The sequence below is a fragment of the Rana temporaria genome, chromosome 7, assembly GCF_905171775.1.
Source record: "Rana temporaria chromosome 7, aRanTem1.1, whole genome shotgun sequence".
Classification (NCBI taxonomy): domain Eukaryota; kingdom Metazoa; phylum Chordata; class Amphibia; order Anura; family Ranidae; genus Rana; species Rana temporaria.
The window spans coordinates 39133481-39148437 of record NC_053495.1 but is presented as its reverse complement, the minus strand read 5'-3'; the positions used below and the strand labels follow the sequence as shown (position 1 = coordinate 39148437).

Below are 14957 nucleotides of genomic sequence, written 5' to 3'. Positions count from 1 at the left end.
ACGTACGTGCGTCGGCGTATCTATATGCGTCATTTGCGTAAGGCGTCGGACCAGCGTAAAGTTACCCCTGCTATAGTGAGGCGTACGCAATGTTAAGTATGGCCGTCGTTTACATCGTTTGCATTAAACGTTCGCGAATAGGGCTTTGCGTAAGTTACGTTCACGTCGTCTAGGCATTGATTGGGCGTAGTTTCATTTGAAAATTCGACGTGATACTGAGCATGCGCGCGTATGCGCCGTTCGAAAAAAGCGTCATTTACGTGGGGTCATGCTTAGTTTACATAAAACACGCCCCCCTGTTCCTCATTTGATTTAGGCGCGCTTACGCCGGCATATTTACGCTACACCGCCGTAACTTTAGACGCAAGTGCTTTGTGAATACAGCACTTGCCTCTCTAAGTTGCGGCGGCGTAGCGTAACTATTGGAATGTTTGACCATTCTTCCAAAAGCGCATTTGTGAAGTCAGGCACTGATGTTGGACGAGAAGGCCTGGCTTGCAGTCTCCGCTCTAATTTATCCCAAATGTGTTCTAGTTGAGGTCAGTACTCTGTGAAGATCAGTCCTCCACCCCAAAAATCGCTAATACATGTCTTTTTGGACCTGGTTTTGTGCACTGGTCCAAATCATTTGGTGGAGGAGGGATTATGGTGTGGGGTTGTTTTTCAGGGGTTGGGCTCGGCCCCTTAGTTCCAGTCAAGGAAACTCTTAAGGTGTCAGCGTACCAAGACATTTTGGACAATTTCATGCTCACAACTTTGTGGGAATAGTTTGGTGATGGCTCCTTCTTGTTTGCACAAAGCAAAGTCTATAAAGACATAGATGAGCGAGTTTGGGGGTGGAAGAAGTTGACTGGCCTGCACCTCAACCCGACAGAACACCTTTGGGATGAATTAGAGCGGAGATTGCGAGCCAGGCTTTCTCATTCAACATCAGTGCCTGACCTCACAAATATGCTTCTGGAAGAATGGTCAAACATTTCCATAGACACACTCCTAAACCTTGTGGACAGCCTTCCCAGAGTAATTTAAGCTGTTATAGCTGCAAAGGGTGGGCCAACACATTATTGAACCCTACGGACTAAGACTGGGATGCCATTAAAGTTCATGTGAGTGTAAAGGCAGGCATCCCAATACTTTTGGTAGTATAGTATATGTAAGTATACACATCTTTCTATGTGTGTGTGTATGTATATATATATATATATATATATATATATATATATATATATATATATATATTGCCTTACATTCAGACACATACAAAAAGACTAATAATTTGCAAGATCATAACTTGGGTCATCCTGCAAGAGGAAAAGAACGTGCGGCACTTAGCATACTGAGCCAAAAACTGGGTGTGCTTTTATGTAGCTTTTAGTTGCTTTAGGTAGCCCTTGCTGGGTACATGGTGTACAGAGTGCCGACTTCAGGAGTGTACTATTTACTGAGTGCAGAGTTCATGAGTTTGCTGTATACAGGGGGCAGAGTTCCAGAATATATTGCATGCAGGGGGTAGAGGTTAGGAATATGCTGCGTACAGGGGGCAGAGTTCAGGAGTATGCTGCGTACAGGGGGCAGAGTTCAGGAGTATGCTGTGTACAGGGAGCAGAGTTCAGGAGTATGCTGTGTACAGGGATCAGAGTTCAGGAATGTGCTGTGTGCAGGAAGCAGAGTTCGGGACTATGCTGTGTACAGGGAGCAACGTTCAGGAGTATGCTGTGTACAGGGAGCAGAGTTCAGAAGTATGCTGTGTGTAGAGAGCATAGTGCAGGAGTATGCTGTGTACAGGGAGCAGAGTTCAGGAGCACACTGTGTACATGGGACAGAGTTCAGGGGTACGCTGTGTACAGGGGACAGAGTCCAGGAGTACACTGGGTACCGATGAAAAAGTTTAGGAGTATGCTGTGTACAGGGGCAGAGTTCAGGAGTACACTGTGTACAGGGGGCAGAATCCAGGAGAGTGCATCTCACAAACATACCCCCATCCACCTACCTCAGTAGGACAGAGCTCCTCCTCCACTTCCCCCAACAGAGCTCTCCTTCCACTTCCACCAATAGAGAGGAGCAGCTACTTACACTGTGTGGAGAGTGCAGTCTGCTGTGACCATACTAGCGTGGCTTGGGCAGATTCCCCCTCCCCTCCTCTGCTCCCATAGAGATATACAGGGCAGGGCGGATTCTGTGCAAGTCGCCGGGAGAGCTGCTGTTGTAAACAAACTAAGGAGGCATGTTGTGGCACACAGTACAATACACCCACCCCCAGCTCCCAGGATCGGAAATGACAGAAGGGATTTAGCAGCAGTGGATCTACCACACTATAGGACAGATTCAATACTGTATGTGTGCAGTGGGTGCTCAGGGTGATTAGGGTGTGCCCAGGCAAAACCGGCACACCCCGTGTGCACGCCTATGATATATAAGATTTTTTTTTCCAAACAGAAAGCATAATTACAGTTAGAATTGTGTTTGTTCAGCAAAGATTTTCCATCCCCCTTCAAATTTTTGTTCAAAAACTAGTCAATTTGACCCAAAAAATCATTAGTAAATCAAATCAACATTCCAAAGTTTTTGATTCAAAAGTTTTTATTTGACGGCTTTAGTGTGTAAAGCCCACAGACATGATTAAGAGGTTCAGTTGGTCCTCAACTAAATTTCAGATGTGTGACCTAAGCTAACTTGACCATGGAATGGTTCTTGGTGTCAGAAGTGGTCACAGCATCCCTGCAACTGATAATCTCTTGCAATGTGAGATGTGTACAGCAGCTTTATGGAAAAGAACACCATGCTAATGAGAAATGTCAGGGGAGAAAGGCCAAACCACCCAAATAACTACTTCTTACAACGGTGCACAAAAGGCTAATGCTGCGTACACACAATCGGAATTTCCGACAAGAAAACTGTGGATTTTTTTTTCGACGGAATGTTGGCTCAAACTTGTGTTGCATACACACGGTCACACAAATCTTGTCGGAAATTCGGACCGTCAAAAAACGCGGTGACGTACAACACTACGACGAACCGAGAAAAATTAAGTTCAATGATTCCGAGCATGCGTAGGATTTTTGTGCCACGGAATTGCATACAGGGGATCAATATTTCCAACAATAACTTTTCCCATCGGAAAATTTGAGAACCAGCTCTCAAATTTTTGCTGTCGGAAATTCAGACAGAAAATGTCTGAGGGGGCCTACACATAGTCGGAATTTCCGACCAAAAGCTCACATCGAACTTTTCTTGTCGGAAATGCCGATCGCGTGTACATGGAAAAACTCTGAATGCACAACACATCAAACCTAGAGGAGGTCACCAAGTTTTACGCTTACCTAAGACCAGGAATATAGGCCTACTACAATGTGCACAGAATCACATAGGCTGGTTGAAATCATGTTACAATGTGTATGATCGATCAGCTTTAGGAAAGACTCACGGTTGTGGAAACAGTACCTTTTTTTGTAAGACGTTAATTTTCCTCTCTTTGACTTCGAGCATGTCTTTCATATCTCTGATCTCCCCAGCCAAGGTGCCCTTCTCCTCTGTAAGGTCCTGAAGTTGCTTGGTTTTCTTGTTCAGAAACGATTCCTTCTCTTCCAGTCTCAGCCGTAAAGCATCCACCTGAAGAAAACAAAAAAGGAAGAATGTTACTTACCATAATAAACAAAAGCCTTTACTAATGTATTTTCTGCCAAAACAATCCCATCGTACATATTTCTCACTGTTCACCTAGTCTATGGCAGCCTTTAACCACTTAAGACCCGGACCAATATGCAGGTAAAGGACCAGGCCCCTTGTTTGCGATTCGGCACTGCGTCGCTTTAACTGACAATTGTGCGGTCGTGCGACGTGGCTCCCAAACAAAATTGGCATCCTTTTTTTCCCCACAAATAGAGCTTTGTTTTGGTGGTATTTGATCATTATATAATTTTGTAAATAAGTCATCTTTCTCCCTCACTGATGTGTGCTGATGAGGCTGCACTGATGGGCACTGATGAGGCAGCACTGATGGGCACTGATAAGGTGCCACTGATGGGCACTGATGAGGCTGCACTGATGGGCACTGATGAGGTGGCACTGATGAGAACTGATGTAGAGGCACTAATATGCAGCACTAATATGCAAGACTGATGGGCACTGATAAAGGGGCACTGATAGGCGGCACTGATGGGCACTGTTTAGGCAGCACTTATGAACACGGATAGGCGGAAATTATAGGCATTGATAGGCGGTTCTGGTGGGCACTGATAGAAAGAGCTGATAAGCGTCACTGATAAGGAGACACTGATGGGCCCTGCAATGTATCACTGATGAGCACTGCAATGCATCACTGGTGGGCAATGAAAAGCATCATTGGTGGGCACTGAAAGGCATCACTACTGGGCACTTATTGGAAGCACTGGTGGGCACTAATTGGCAGCACTGGTGGGCACAGTTGGGGCTGAATTGATAATCAGGACACTGATGATCAGCGCCCTGATTGCCGGTGCAGATGTCCCTGCTGAGGAATGCCGCTTACCGGCATTTCCTGTTTACACTGTGATCAGCTGTGATCGGATACAGCTTATCATATGGTAAAGAGCCCCCCCCTCCTGGGGAAAGAGTGAGGGGTCATATGACGTCCTTCCAGAACAAGAATGCTCCTGGCCATCCGGCATTTCACTATACAGATATAATCAGATTGCTTCTCCAGTCTTTAATACTATAGCTCTGCATCACATAGGCTGGTATGTGAGCGCTCAGCTTCTGTAAAGTTTGCGACTAAATGATCTATGCAAGAAGAGGATAAGAAACAAAATGATTCATCAGCAGAGGAGGACACTGGCTAAGTATTCAGTGAGAACAGTGTTTACTGACAATGACTGCATTGAAGAAGCTTGGAACTACTGACCCCCATATTAAGAGCAATCTTCTTAATATGGGGGTCAGGTGCAGAGTGTGTTTAAATGAGGTCAGACGCGGAAAAACTCCCTCACTCTACTAACTAACGGTTTTCCCATCCTGTAAGACGTATACCAGGAAGTCATTGAGGAGTCTTTTATAGCAGAATCTGGAAGCTGAGGTGAGGTGAGGCCTGCCCTACAAAAATGGACCTTTTCTGCAGCAGAGGTACATTGAAGTGGTATAAAACCCAAAAGCAAACATTTATTATATTTCAGATTACCATTTATTACATGTGATAGCTGCATTCAATTTCATTTTTAGGCTTTCTTTCTTCTATTTTCACCTGGTGATCCAGCTAGTAAGTTTTTTTAAAAGAACAAGCTCTGCAGCAGAATGTATCAGTTACAGAGATGAGACAAACCATTTGACCCCGACAGGGGTGAATACAATGATCAGCTTTTACTTAAAGCGGGGGTTCACCGGAAAAAATTGTTTAACATTAGATTGAGGCTAATTACAGGAAGCAGAATCAGGTGTTTTTTTTTTAATCAATGCAGTACTTACCGTTTTAGAGATAGATGTTCTCCGCCGCTTTCGGGTATGGGCGTTCCTATTTGATTGACAGCCTTCCGACGGTCACATACAGCACGTCACGAGTTGCCGAACGTCGGTGCGGCTCTATACGGCGCCTGCGCGCCGACGTTCGGCTACTTTCGGAAACTCGTGATGCGCTGTATGCGACGATCGGAAGGCTGTCAATCAAATAGGAACGCCCAGTCCCGCAGACCATACCCGGAAGCCACGGAGAACATCTATCTCTAAAACGGTAAGTACTGCATTGATTTAAAAAAAAAACACTTGATTCTGCTTCCCGTAACTAGCCTCAATCTAATGTTAAAAAAAAAAATTTTGGGTGAACCTCCACTTTAATTTGTATTAAACATTTATCAAAAAGGGAAAAAAATGTTTGCTGTAACTGATTATAAATTTAGGAATAACAACTCTAGCTCAGTTATACGAAAACGATATATACTTAAACCCTTTGAAGATCTAAGGAGAGAGTTCTCTCTACAATCTAATTGGTTCTATCAATTCCTTTAACTAAGACATTCTTTACATGCCCAATTCTCTTCTGCTAGGATATATTTTCCCCCCTATCCTTGTTCTTGATAAGATGATACAGGCAGGATCAACAAAAGGTCTCACCTCTGCTTTGTTCAGGTGGGGTGGTTTGGGGTCCCTTTTTTTTCTTTTCTTATGTTGTGTTTTGTTTAATGTGATTCTGTTTGTATAATTTGTCTGTATTGTCTCAATGTTGTATGCATATAAAAATAAAAAAAGGATCTGATTTAAAAAAACTGATTATAAGCTGTGATCTGGAGTTTGTCTTCAATTTGTTAGTGTATTTTAAGCCCTGTACACACGATCAGTCCATCCCATGAGAACGGTCTGATGGACCATTTTAATCGGTTAACCGATGAAGCTGACTGATGGTCTGTCGCACCTACACACAATCAGTTAAAAAAACGATCGTGTCAGAACGCGGTGACGTAAAACACAACGACGTGCTGAAAAAAACGAAGTTCAATGCTTCCAAGCATGCGTCGACTTGATTCTGAGCATGCGTGGATTTTTAACCGATGGTCGTGCCTACTAACGATCGGTTTTGACCTATCGGTTAGGAATCCATCGGTTAAATTTAAAGCAAGTTGGCTTTTTTTTAACCGATGGTTAAATAACCTATGGGGCCCACACACGATCGATTTTGACCAATGAAAACGGTCCATCAGACCGTTGTCCTCTGTTTAACCTATCGTGTGTACGAGGCCTAAACCTACTAGTGCATCTAAATCTCCCCTCCAGACTGTCTGTGTTATACCTGCAGTTCTGGATATACAGTTATCCAAAGTCAGATAATCAAATGATCTGCCTGGCTCTGCCCACTATTCCAATAAAAGAAAATGAATAATCCTCTTATTTTTGGGACATTTGATGTAAAAAGACATGAATACCTTCTGTGCTAAGAAGGCCTCACTGTGCCAATAATCGTATTCAAATTTTGTTCCCCCTGCTAACAGAAGTTGAAGGTGAGAGATCAAGTTTCGGCAAAAAAGTAGACTATACAGTCCTTTACCAAGGATATATTAGACTTCCACTAAAGTGTTTCACTTGGACCACAAGTATATAAAGCAGGTGTTTTGTACTGGTAATGTCTCGAACGAAGAACTCCTTTACAGTTTGCAGGGCTGCAAGTCTACTTCTGCTAATACAGAGGAGGATTCAAATGCTTGTTTTCACAGTCCTTACCAACTTGCCATGGAAGCTAATTCGATAGCATGGTGGAAACTGTGAATGCCATTTTTGACCTGCCAGGCATACTTAGTTCCTCCCCTCCTCTCATGCTTCCATGAAAAATGCTGGAGCAGAAGTTATAACAGCATTCATAAAACATGGCTGTAGACTCATTTAGGAAATCGATGTAGGCTTTTGGATTTGAGGCCATATAAACATTTCACATTAAAATGGCTCATTAATTTTCCTTAACGTTAAGAGAATTTTCTTTTTTTTTTCTAAGATACAGCATATGGCACTAGAAAATAGAAAAAGTGGGGAGACCTTGCTAAAACGACTTCACCGAGTACATTCATGAAATATGTGCTTTCTTTGTACACAAGAAGGCTCTCCCTCTGACTTTTCACTCAACACCACATAATTTTGGAAGCCTGTGCCTTTTTTTTCTGTATCTGGCGGGCTCAGCTGGTAATAAAAGCTGGCAATCAATTGCAGAAAAGAGTAAAATTAGATCTAAGTACCCTCTCCCCTTGAGAGTAAAATGAAGATCTGTGGATCGCTGTGAATATACTGTATTAGGCCAGTTGTCTTCTTCAAACGATTGAACACCTCAAACTTTAAAGGGTTAAACTGCATTTAGAATGGGGTCTTATTTCCTCTGTGAAAGGGAAGGGGGGGTTACGCAGTGACAGCTGCTGAAAAGTGACGGAAATGGACACAGTTACTGTAAATCTTGATTAATCTTAATAATCCCCACACCATATCCAACTGTTTATACACTGCTGCAAATGTAGACTTTGGTTACTGGGTTTCCTAACTTGATACAGTATGTGACATTTGACTAGTCGAAAGGTTTGGAAATCTGTTTCTAATGCAGTGTGCCAGAGTTTTCAAAAAAGGTGGATACTTAAAGCTGAACTCCAGGCAAATATAAAAGACACACAATAATGCAGCTTTGTAATAAATAGTAGATCCTTGAATGTGCATTTATTTTTAAATGCATGCAGTGAAAGTACCTTAATTTGACTTGGTATTAAGGCCCGTACACAACAAATGTGTGATGTCGGATTATCCAAAGTACAAACACGCGTGCTCAGAAGCAATGCTAACCATAGCACAACATTAGCAGAGGTTTCTAAAGAGGAACTTAGGAGCTGAAAACCCACATAGTTTCGTATTTGTTGGCTGACAAAGTTTTGCCATCTGCATGCAGAACAAGTTCATGGCCAACGCCCTTTCGGACAAAAGTCCTATGCTTTGTCTGACTGAAATCAGATCGCGTGTATTAGGCCCCGTACACACGACCGAGTTTCTCGGCAGAATTCTGCCAGAAACTCGATGGGAGATGTATTCTGCCGAGAAAAACGGTCGTGTGTACACTTTTCGCCGAGGAAAGGCCAAAAAGAGAACATGTTCTCTATTTCCTCGTTAGTCAATGGGAAAAGTTGGCTCACCGAGATCCTCGGCGGCTTCACAAGGAACTCGACGAGCAAAACGATGTGTTTTGCCCGTTGAGTTTCTCGGACGTGTGTACGGGGCCTGAGACTTTAGCCTCTTTCAGGTTCTGTACAGCAGAGCGAGGAGGGGAAGCAGCATAAAGAGCTCATCAACATAAGAGGAGACAGCAGAGTTACAAAGAGAACAGTTCCTTTTCCCTTCATTGTCCAGTCACTGGATGATAGTGGGGAGGAGACCTGTAAATGAGGTATGACTGTGTTGTGTGGTAGAGCTATGTAAATCTCTTGCTGATTGAATTATCTTTTCCACTTTTTCTGCTTTTTCTTCCTACATTTCCCCACACTCCTTTCTTTTTACTTCTTTCTTGGTTGACTACCCCGGTCTACTTGCCCCACATGTATAATATAACTTTTGACATCAAGACTCATTGGGGTTTATTTACTAAAGCTGGAGAGTGCAAAATGTTGATCCATGTATTTGGCTTGTTCTCTTTGTACCCGCAATGCAGAATATTTGATCTATACCACATGATCAAGTTAATAAATATATTGAAATAAAAATACAAATTCTTTGGCAGATAAAACACCTCCAAACAACTTTGGCAGTCACGATTTCAGCCGCGATTTAAGAGACAAGTAGTAGTAGTAGATTTAAGTAGTCCCGAAATCGCAAAAAGTAGTACAGGAACTACTTTTTTAAATCGGTGCAGCACCACAGATGCGGGGTTGCACCGATTAGGACAGTGTCATTGCCGACAATTGCCGGCAAATGCTGCCGATTTGATATGCGATTTGACATGTGAAATCGCATCTCAAATCATACCAAATCGGACAATGAGCCCAGTGTGAACCTGGGCTCATTGTCAAAGCTTAATTAAACAAGCTGAAGTTAGAAGCTGATTGGCTACCATGCATAGCTGCACCAGATTTTGAGTGCACCAGTTTGAGTAAATCTCCCCCATTGCCCTGATTTATTCTTCTTCGAGTTGGTCTGGGGTACGCTCCAGAAACAATATCGCATCTTTACCCTTCGCTCTACAGTGCTTATTGGATATCAGTTTGACAAAATGTTGATCCATGTATTTAGCTTGTTCTCTTTGTACCCGCAATGCAGAGTATTTGATCTATACCACATGTATAGATCTAAATTATTTGGCAGATAAAACACCTCCAAACAACTTTATTGTAGATTATTTATTATCTGAAAAAATGTGCGTCCCGAAAAGGAAATAACTCTGAATTGAATTGGAAAAAAAACATCTAACTAGGTTGCATTCAGTTTTTAATGGTTGTTCATGTCCCTCAGGATCAGCATAGCCCCTGAGAAGAAGAGCACTACCTAAAAATAATATGTTCCTTAGACCCGCCTTCAGGAAACTCCAGCCCAACTTTGGTTTAGTTTTGACTAGCATAGGAGAAGGTTTTTTAGAACCTTTTTAGAAATACGTCAAATGTTCAGAGAACATCAGTAATTATTAATGTGAAAGTGTTATCTGACTAATGTGCCATCTTAATTTTATAAATATACTTCTTGGTAATGCCTACAATGCTCCTACTTCTCCTTCATACAATTTCAATTCTATAATTCATAAACATATCTTCAGAACTTTTAACTTTATTATTTATCCTACTTCTACCCTACCTGCCTCCAAAATCCCATCAGAAGATTTTGTTTCTTTAGTTTAAACTACAAATGTGTCTTCCTCTCATCTCCATTACATGGTGGGAAGGAGAAGGAAATTTGTAGTTTACAGAATACAGCTTGGAAGGAAGATAACATTGTTTGTGATTTCAGTGCAATTTACAGGAATATACAAGGACAGTGCATTTCTGGCAAGTTCAACTGGAATTTTCTGTACTTGCTAAAAATAAAAATGTTCTTAGTCAGTTTGTAAACCTCCATGAGAAGCTGGTAGCTGCTGCGGCTAGATAAGGCTGCATGGTTCAAGTGGTACTAACGTTTAGGGCAGTCAGTGTGTGTTCCCGGTAATCATCCCTGGGCACTTACTGTCCTAAACATTAGTACTGTTTGAATCACCATCCAGCCCCTGCCCAATGTCAGCCTCTAATAGAGTTTTACATGCTCTCAACAGCAGGGCTGGATGGTACGCCTGTGCCTTCCACCCACACCTAAATGCTTGATTTTTATATACTGGGGCTAAACATCCAGTGTGCATGAGGCCAAACCTGCAATATGTTAAAAAAAAATGGGGTTTAGATATCTTATACAGGCATATAATCTTGATTCTTAACATCTCTTCCCCTTCACCTAATTTCTCATAATTACCGCTACCAAAATCCTGTTGCTTTTTTTAACAGCTTCCCACCCGCCCACTGTACTTAAACGGTGGGGTGGGAGCTTCGTCATTCTAAGTTGACATACCGGTATGCCGTTTAGAAAGGGAGCCTGCGCGCCACCATGAAGCCACGCAGGGGTGCGATCCTGTGATAGCTGTGATCTTCGGATGTAGCCCATCACAGATCGGTATATGGGTGCTGTAATTGGCCCTACCAATCATGTGATGGCTGTGTCCAATCACAGCCATCACAGTGTCAGTTCTCCCCACTGAGCTCAGTGAGATCTCAGTGTGGGGGGTGGGAGGTGGAGGATGTTGCAGCCTGTGCTGACAACTCTCTGTATAAGGGATGCTTTTACACAGACAGCTGTCACAGATCACACAGACTGCAGCCATCCCCACACAGTACACCAAGCACCACTTGCACCACTGTCCCTGTCCCATGAACATCTGTCCAAGTGTTCCCATCAACATCTGTACCAGTGCACAAAAATATATCAGGGATGGAGGCGTGTGATTTTCATATGCCTCATTCAAAGTCCCAATCCATGTTCTATTCACATTAACAGGGTTGGAGATGCGTTTTTGATACCTTTATACATATACCTTTATGTGTTTTTTCCAGTGCTCTTTACTACTATACCAATCCTAGATGGAGGCGGTGACACACACCCCTAGTCACCTGCCCTCCATCTACTCATTAGTACTTGTACAGTAGGTGTTTGTGATATTGTGCTTTTAGCACGACAGCGTCGCGCTGATACTCGGCGACAGGGTGCCGAGATCTCGCCGACATCTCACACTCACTGGAATAGTGACAGCACATTCCAGCAAGCGCGTCATAGAAGCGACGGGAGATCCGACTTGGATTCCCGCCAATTCTACACGTGTGCGGCGTTTGTTATGAATCCTGAAGGGGAAGTCCCCGCCGGATTTTAAATAAAAATCCGGCATGGGTCCCCCCTCAGGAGCATACCGGGCCCTTAGGTCTGTTATGGGTTGTAAGGAGAGCCCCCCTACGCCGGAAAAAACGGCGTAGGGGGTCCCCCTACAATCCATACCAGACCCGTATCCAAAGCACGCTACCCGGCCAGCCAGGAAGGGAGTGGGGACGAGCGAGCGCCCCCCCCCCCCTCCTGAGCCGTACCAGGCTGCATGCCCTCAACATGGGGGGGTTGGGTGCTCTGGGGCAGGGGGGCGCACTGCGGCCCCCCCCACCTCAGAGCACCCTGTCCCCATGTTGATGAGGACAGGGCCCCTTCCCGACAACCCTGGCCGTTGGTTGTCGGGGTATGCGGGCGGGAGGCTTATCGGAATCTGGGAGCCCCCTTTAATAAGGGGGCCCCCAGATACCGGCCCCCCACCCTAAGTGAATGAGTATGGGGTACATCGTACCCCTACCCATTCACCTGCAAGAAAAGTGGTAAAAACACAAATAAACCACACAGTGTATTAAAATATTTTATTTTTCTGCTCCGGAGGCCGCCCCCTGTCTTCTTTATTAGCTCTTTTACCAGGGGGGGCTTCTTCTTTGACGTCTTCGGGTGGGTGGGGGCCGCCGTCTGGTTCTCTTCCACCGCCGGGGGGGGGTGGCTTTTAAAAAAGCCCCCACCCCCCCGGCGGGTTTCCTCCGGCGTCTTCGGCGGGGCTCTTCTTCTTCCGCTATCCCGACGGGTCTTCTCAACTCTCCGGGGTTCTCCTTCTGTCTTCGCCGCTCTCCGTTGTTGACTCGTCGCACCCCGGTTCTTCGTCTCGCTGTCCGGTGTCTTCTTCCGTGATGTACGTCTTCTCCTTCCGTGCTGTGATGAGTTCTTCTTCCGTGCTGTGACGTCATGTTCTTCACTTCTCTCCTTCTCCCGATGTTGCCACGCCGGTCCTCCTCGCTGAAATGACGGATGCGCGCCTTGCATCGGACCTATATTGGCCTCACAGTCCCATCATGCTCTGTACCTACCCATGTGATACCTACCCACAGTCCCATCATGCTCTGTACCTACCCATGTGATACCTACCCACGTGGTAGGTATCACATGGGTAGGTACAGAGCATGATGGGACTGTGAGGCCTATATAGGTCCGATGCAAGGCGCGCATCCGTCATTTCAGCGAGGAGGACCGGCGTGGCAACATCGGGAGAAGGAGAGAAGTGAAGAACATGACGTCACAGCACGGAAGAAGAACTCATCACAGCACGGAAGGAGAAGACGTACATCACGGAAGAAGACACCGGACAGCGAGACGAAGAACCGGGGTGCGACGAGTCAACAACGGAGAGCGGCGAAGACAGAAGGAGAACCCCGGAGAGTTGAGAAGACCCGTCGGGATAGCGGAAGAAGAAGAGCCCCGCCGAAGACGCCGGAGGAAACCCGCCGGGGGGGTGGGGGCTTTTTTAAAAGCCACCCCCCCCCCGGCGGTGGAAGAGAACCAGACGGCGGCCCCCACCCACCCGAAGACGTCAAAGAAGAAGCCCCCCCTGGTAAAAGAGCTAATAAAGAAGACAGGGGGCGGCCTCCGGAGCAGAAAAATAAAATATTTTAATACACTGTGTGGTTTATTTGTGTTTTTACCACTTTTCTTGCAGGTGAATGGGTAGGGGTACGATGTACCCCATACTCATTCACTTAGGGTGGGGGGCCGGTATCTGGGGGCCCCCTTATTAAAGGGGGCTCCCAGATTCCGATAAGCCTCCCGCCCGCATACCCCGACAACCAACGGCCAGGGTTGTCGGGAAGGGGCCCTGTCCTCATCAACATGGGGACAGGGTGCTCTGAGGTGGGGGGGGCCGCAGTGCGCCCCCCTGCCCCAGAGCACCCAACCCCCCCATGTTGAGGGCATGCAGCCTGGTACGGCTCAGGAGGGGGGGGGGGCGCTCGCTCGTCCCCACTCCCTTCCTGGCTGGCCGGGTAGCGTGCTTTGGATACGGGTCTGGTATGGATTGTAGGGGGACCCCCTACGCCGTTTTTTCCGGCGTAGGGGGGCTCTCCTTACAACCCATAACAGACCTAAGGGCCCGGTATGCTCCTGAGGGGGGACCCATGCCGGATTTTTATTTAAAATCCGGCGGGGACTTCCCCTTCAGGATTCATAACAAACGCCGCACACGTGTAGAATTGGCGGGAATCCAAGTCGGATCTCCCGTCGCTTCTATGACGGCTCTGTATCCATCGCGGCAAGCCAGCTCGGCGCTGGCTCCCGCGATGGGGCTCGTAGGTGCTCAATCTCGCTGAGAAAGAGAGCGAGATTGACACAAAATCGGGTTCACCTACTGTATGCCTCCATTGAGGAAACTATAAAAGTTTAGTTAGGACTACAGGAATGCAGAGAGCCTTGGCGAGGCCTGTAGCTTAACCACATATTTGCAAATGTGTGCAACCAATCCTCTGCTTTTAACATACAAAGTTAGACAGTTGAATTTGGGCTGCTGTTTGGTTGGTAAGTTTCAGCCTGGTTATTACGCATACAACCTTATTTATTTCTACTTACTGCTTGCATTTAAACGCATCTCATTTAAAGTCCCAAACGCTTCTCTTTTTCCTGTTGCATGACTAAGTGATTATCATTCAAAGTGTGAGAGCATTAAAAGCTAAAAATTTGCCTCGGCAAGAAAAGGGTGAAGTGCCCAGTATTGAGGTGGTTAAAGTTATATCTTTTAATTTAATGCAAGGTTTTCCAAGCATGGTTTTTATTCATACAGCTTCTATTTTTTTATGTTTAAAGATATTTATAGCTAGCTCCTATATGTTCTTGCTCTTTACAGCATGGCACAAAAATCTAAAATAATGGTTAATGTAGAAAGTTATGGGGTGAAGAGCGAAGAGTCTAGCTTTATTTAACTAAAGGTTGTCTGCAGTTCTAAGATAATAACTAGTAACAGGAATGTAAGTCACTCTGCCTGTAACAAATGGCTAATAAAGTTCACTCACCTTCACCAAAATGTAATTTGAGTCAACAGAAATTAAAATCAGAGTGTGGAACCATCGAAACTTCTAACTACAATCAATCTTTTTCATCTTTATTTTTTGCACACAAAAAACAACACA

General features: G+C 45.0%; 1 protein-coding gene across 4 annotated transcripts in view; it reads right to left on the bottom strand.

The window, feature by feature from the left end:
- The window catches only part of ERC2 (ELKS/RAB6-interacting/CAST family member 2), a 1210774-nt gene that overhangs the window by 859713 nt on the left and 336104 nt on the right, over positions 1–14957 (bottom strand). For all 4 annotated transcript variants that reach the window (XM_040359253.1, XM_040359254.1, XM_040359255.1 and 1 more), the window contains exon 7: positions 3442–3609. In XM_040359253.1, the coding sequence (XP_040215187.1) occupies positions 3442–3609 (168 nt within the window). The remainder of the gene's footprint in view (positions 1–3441; positions 3610–14957) is intronic.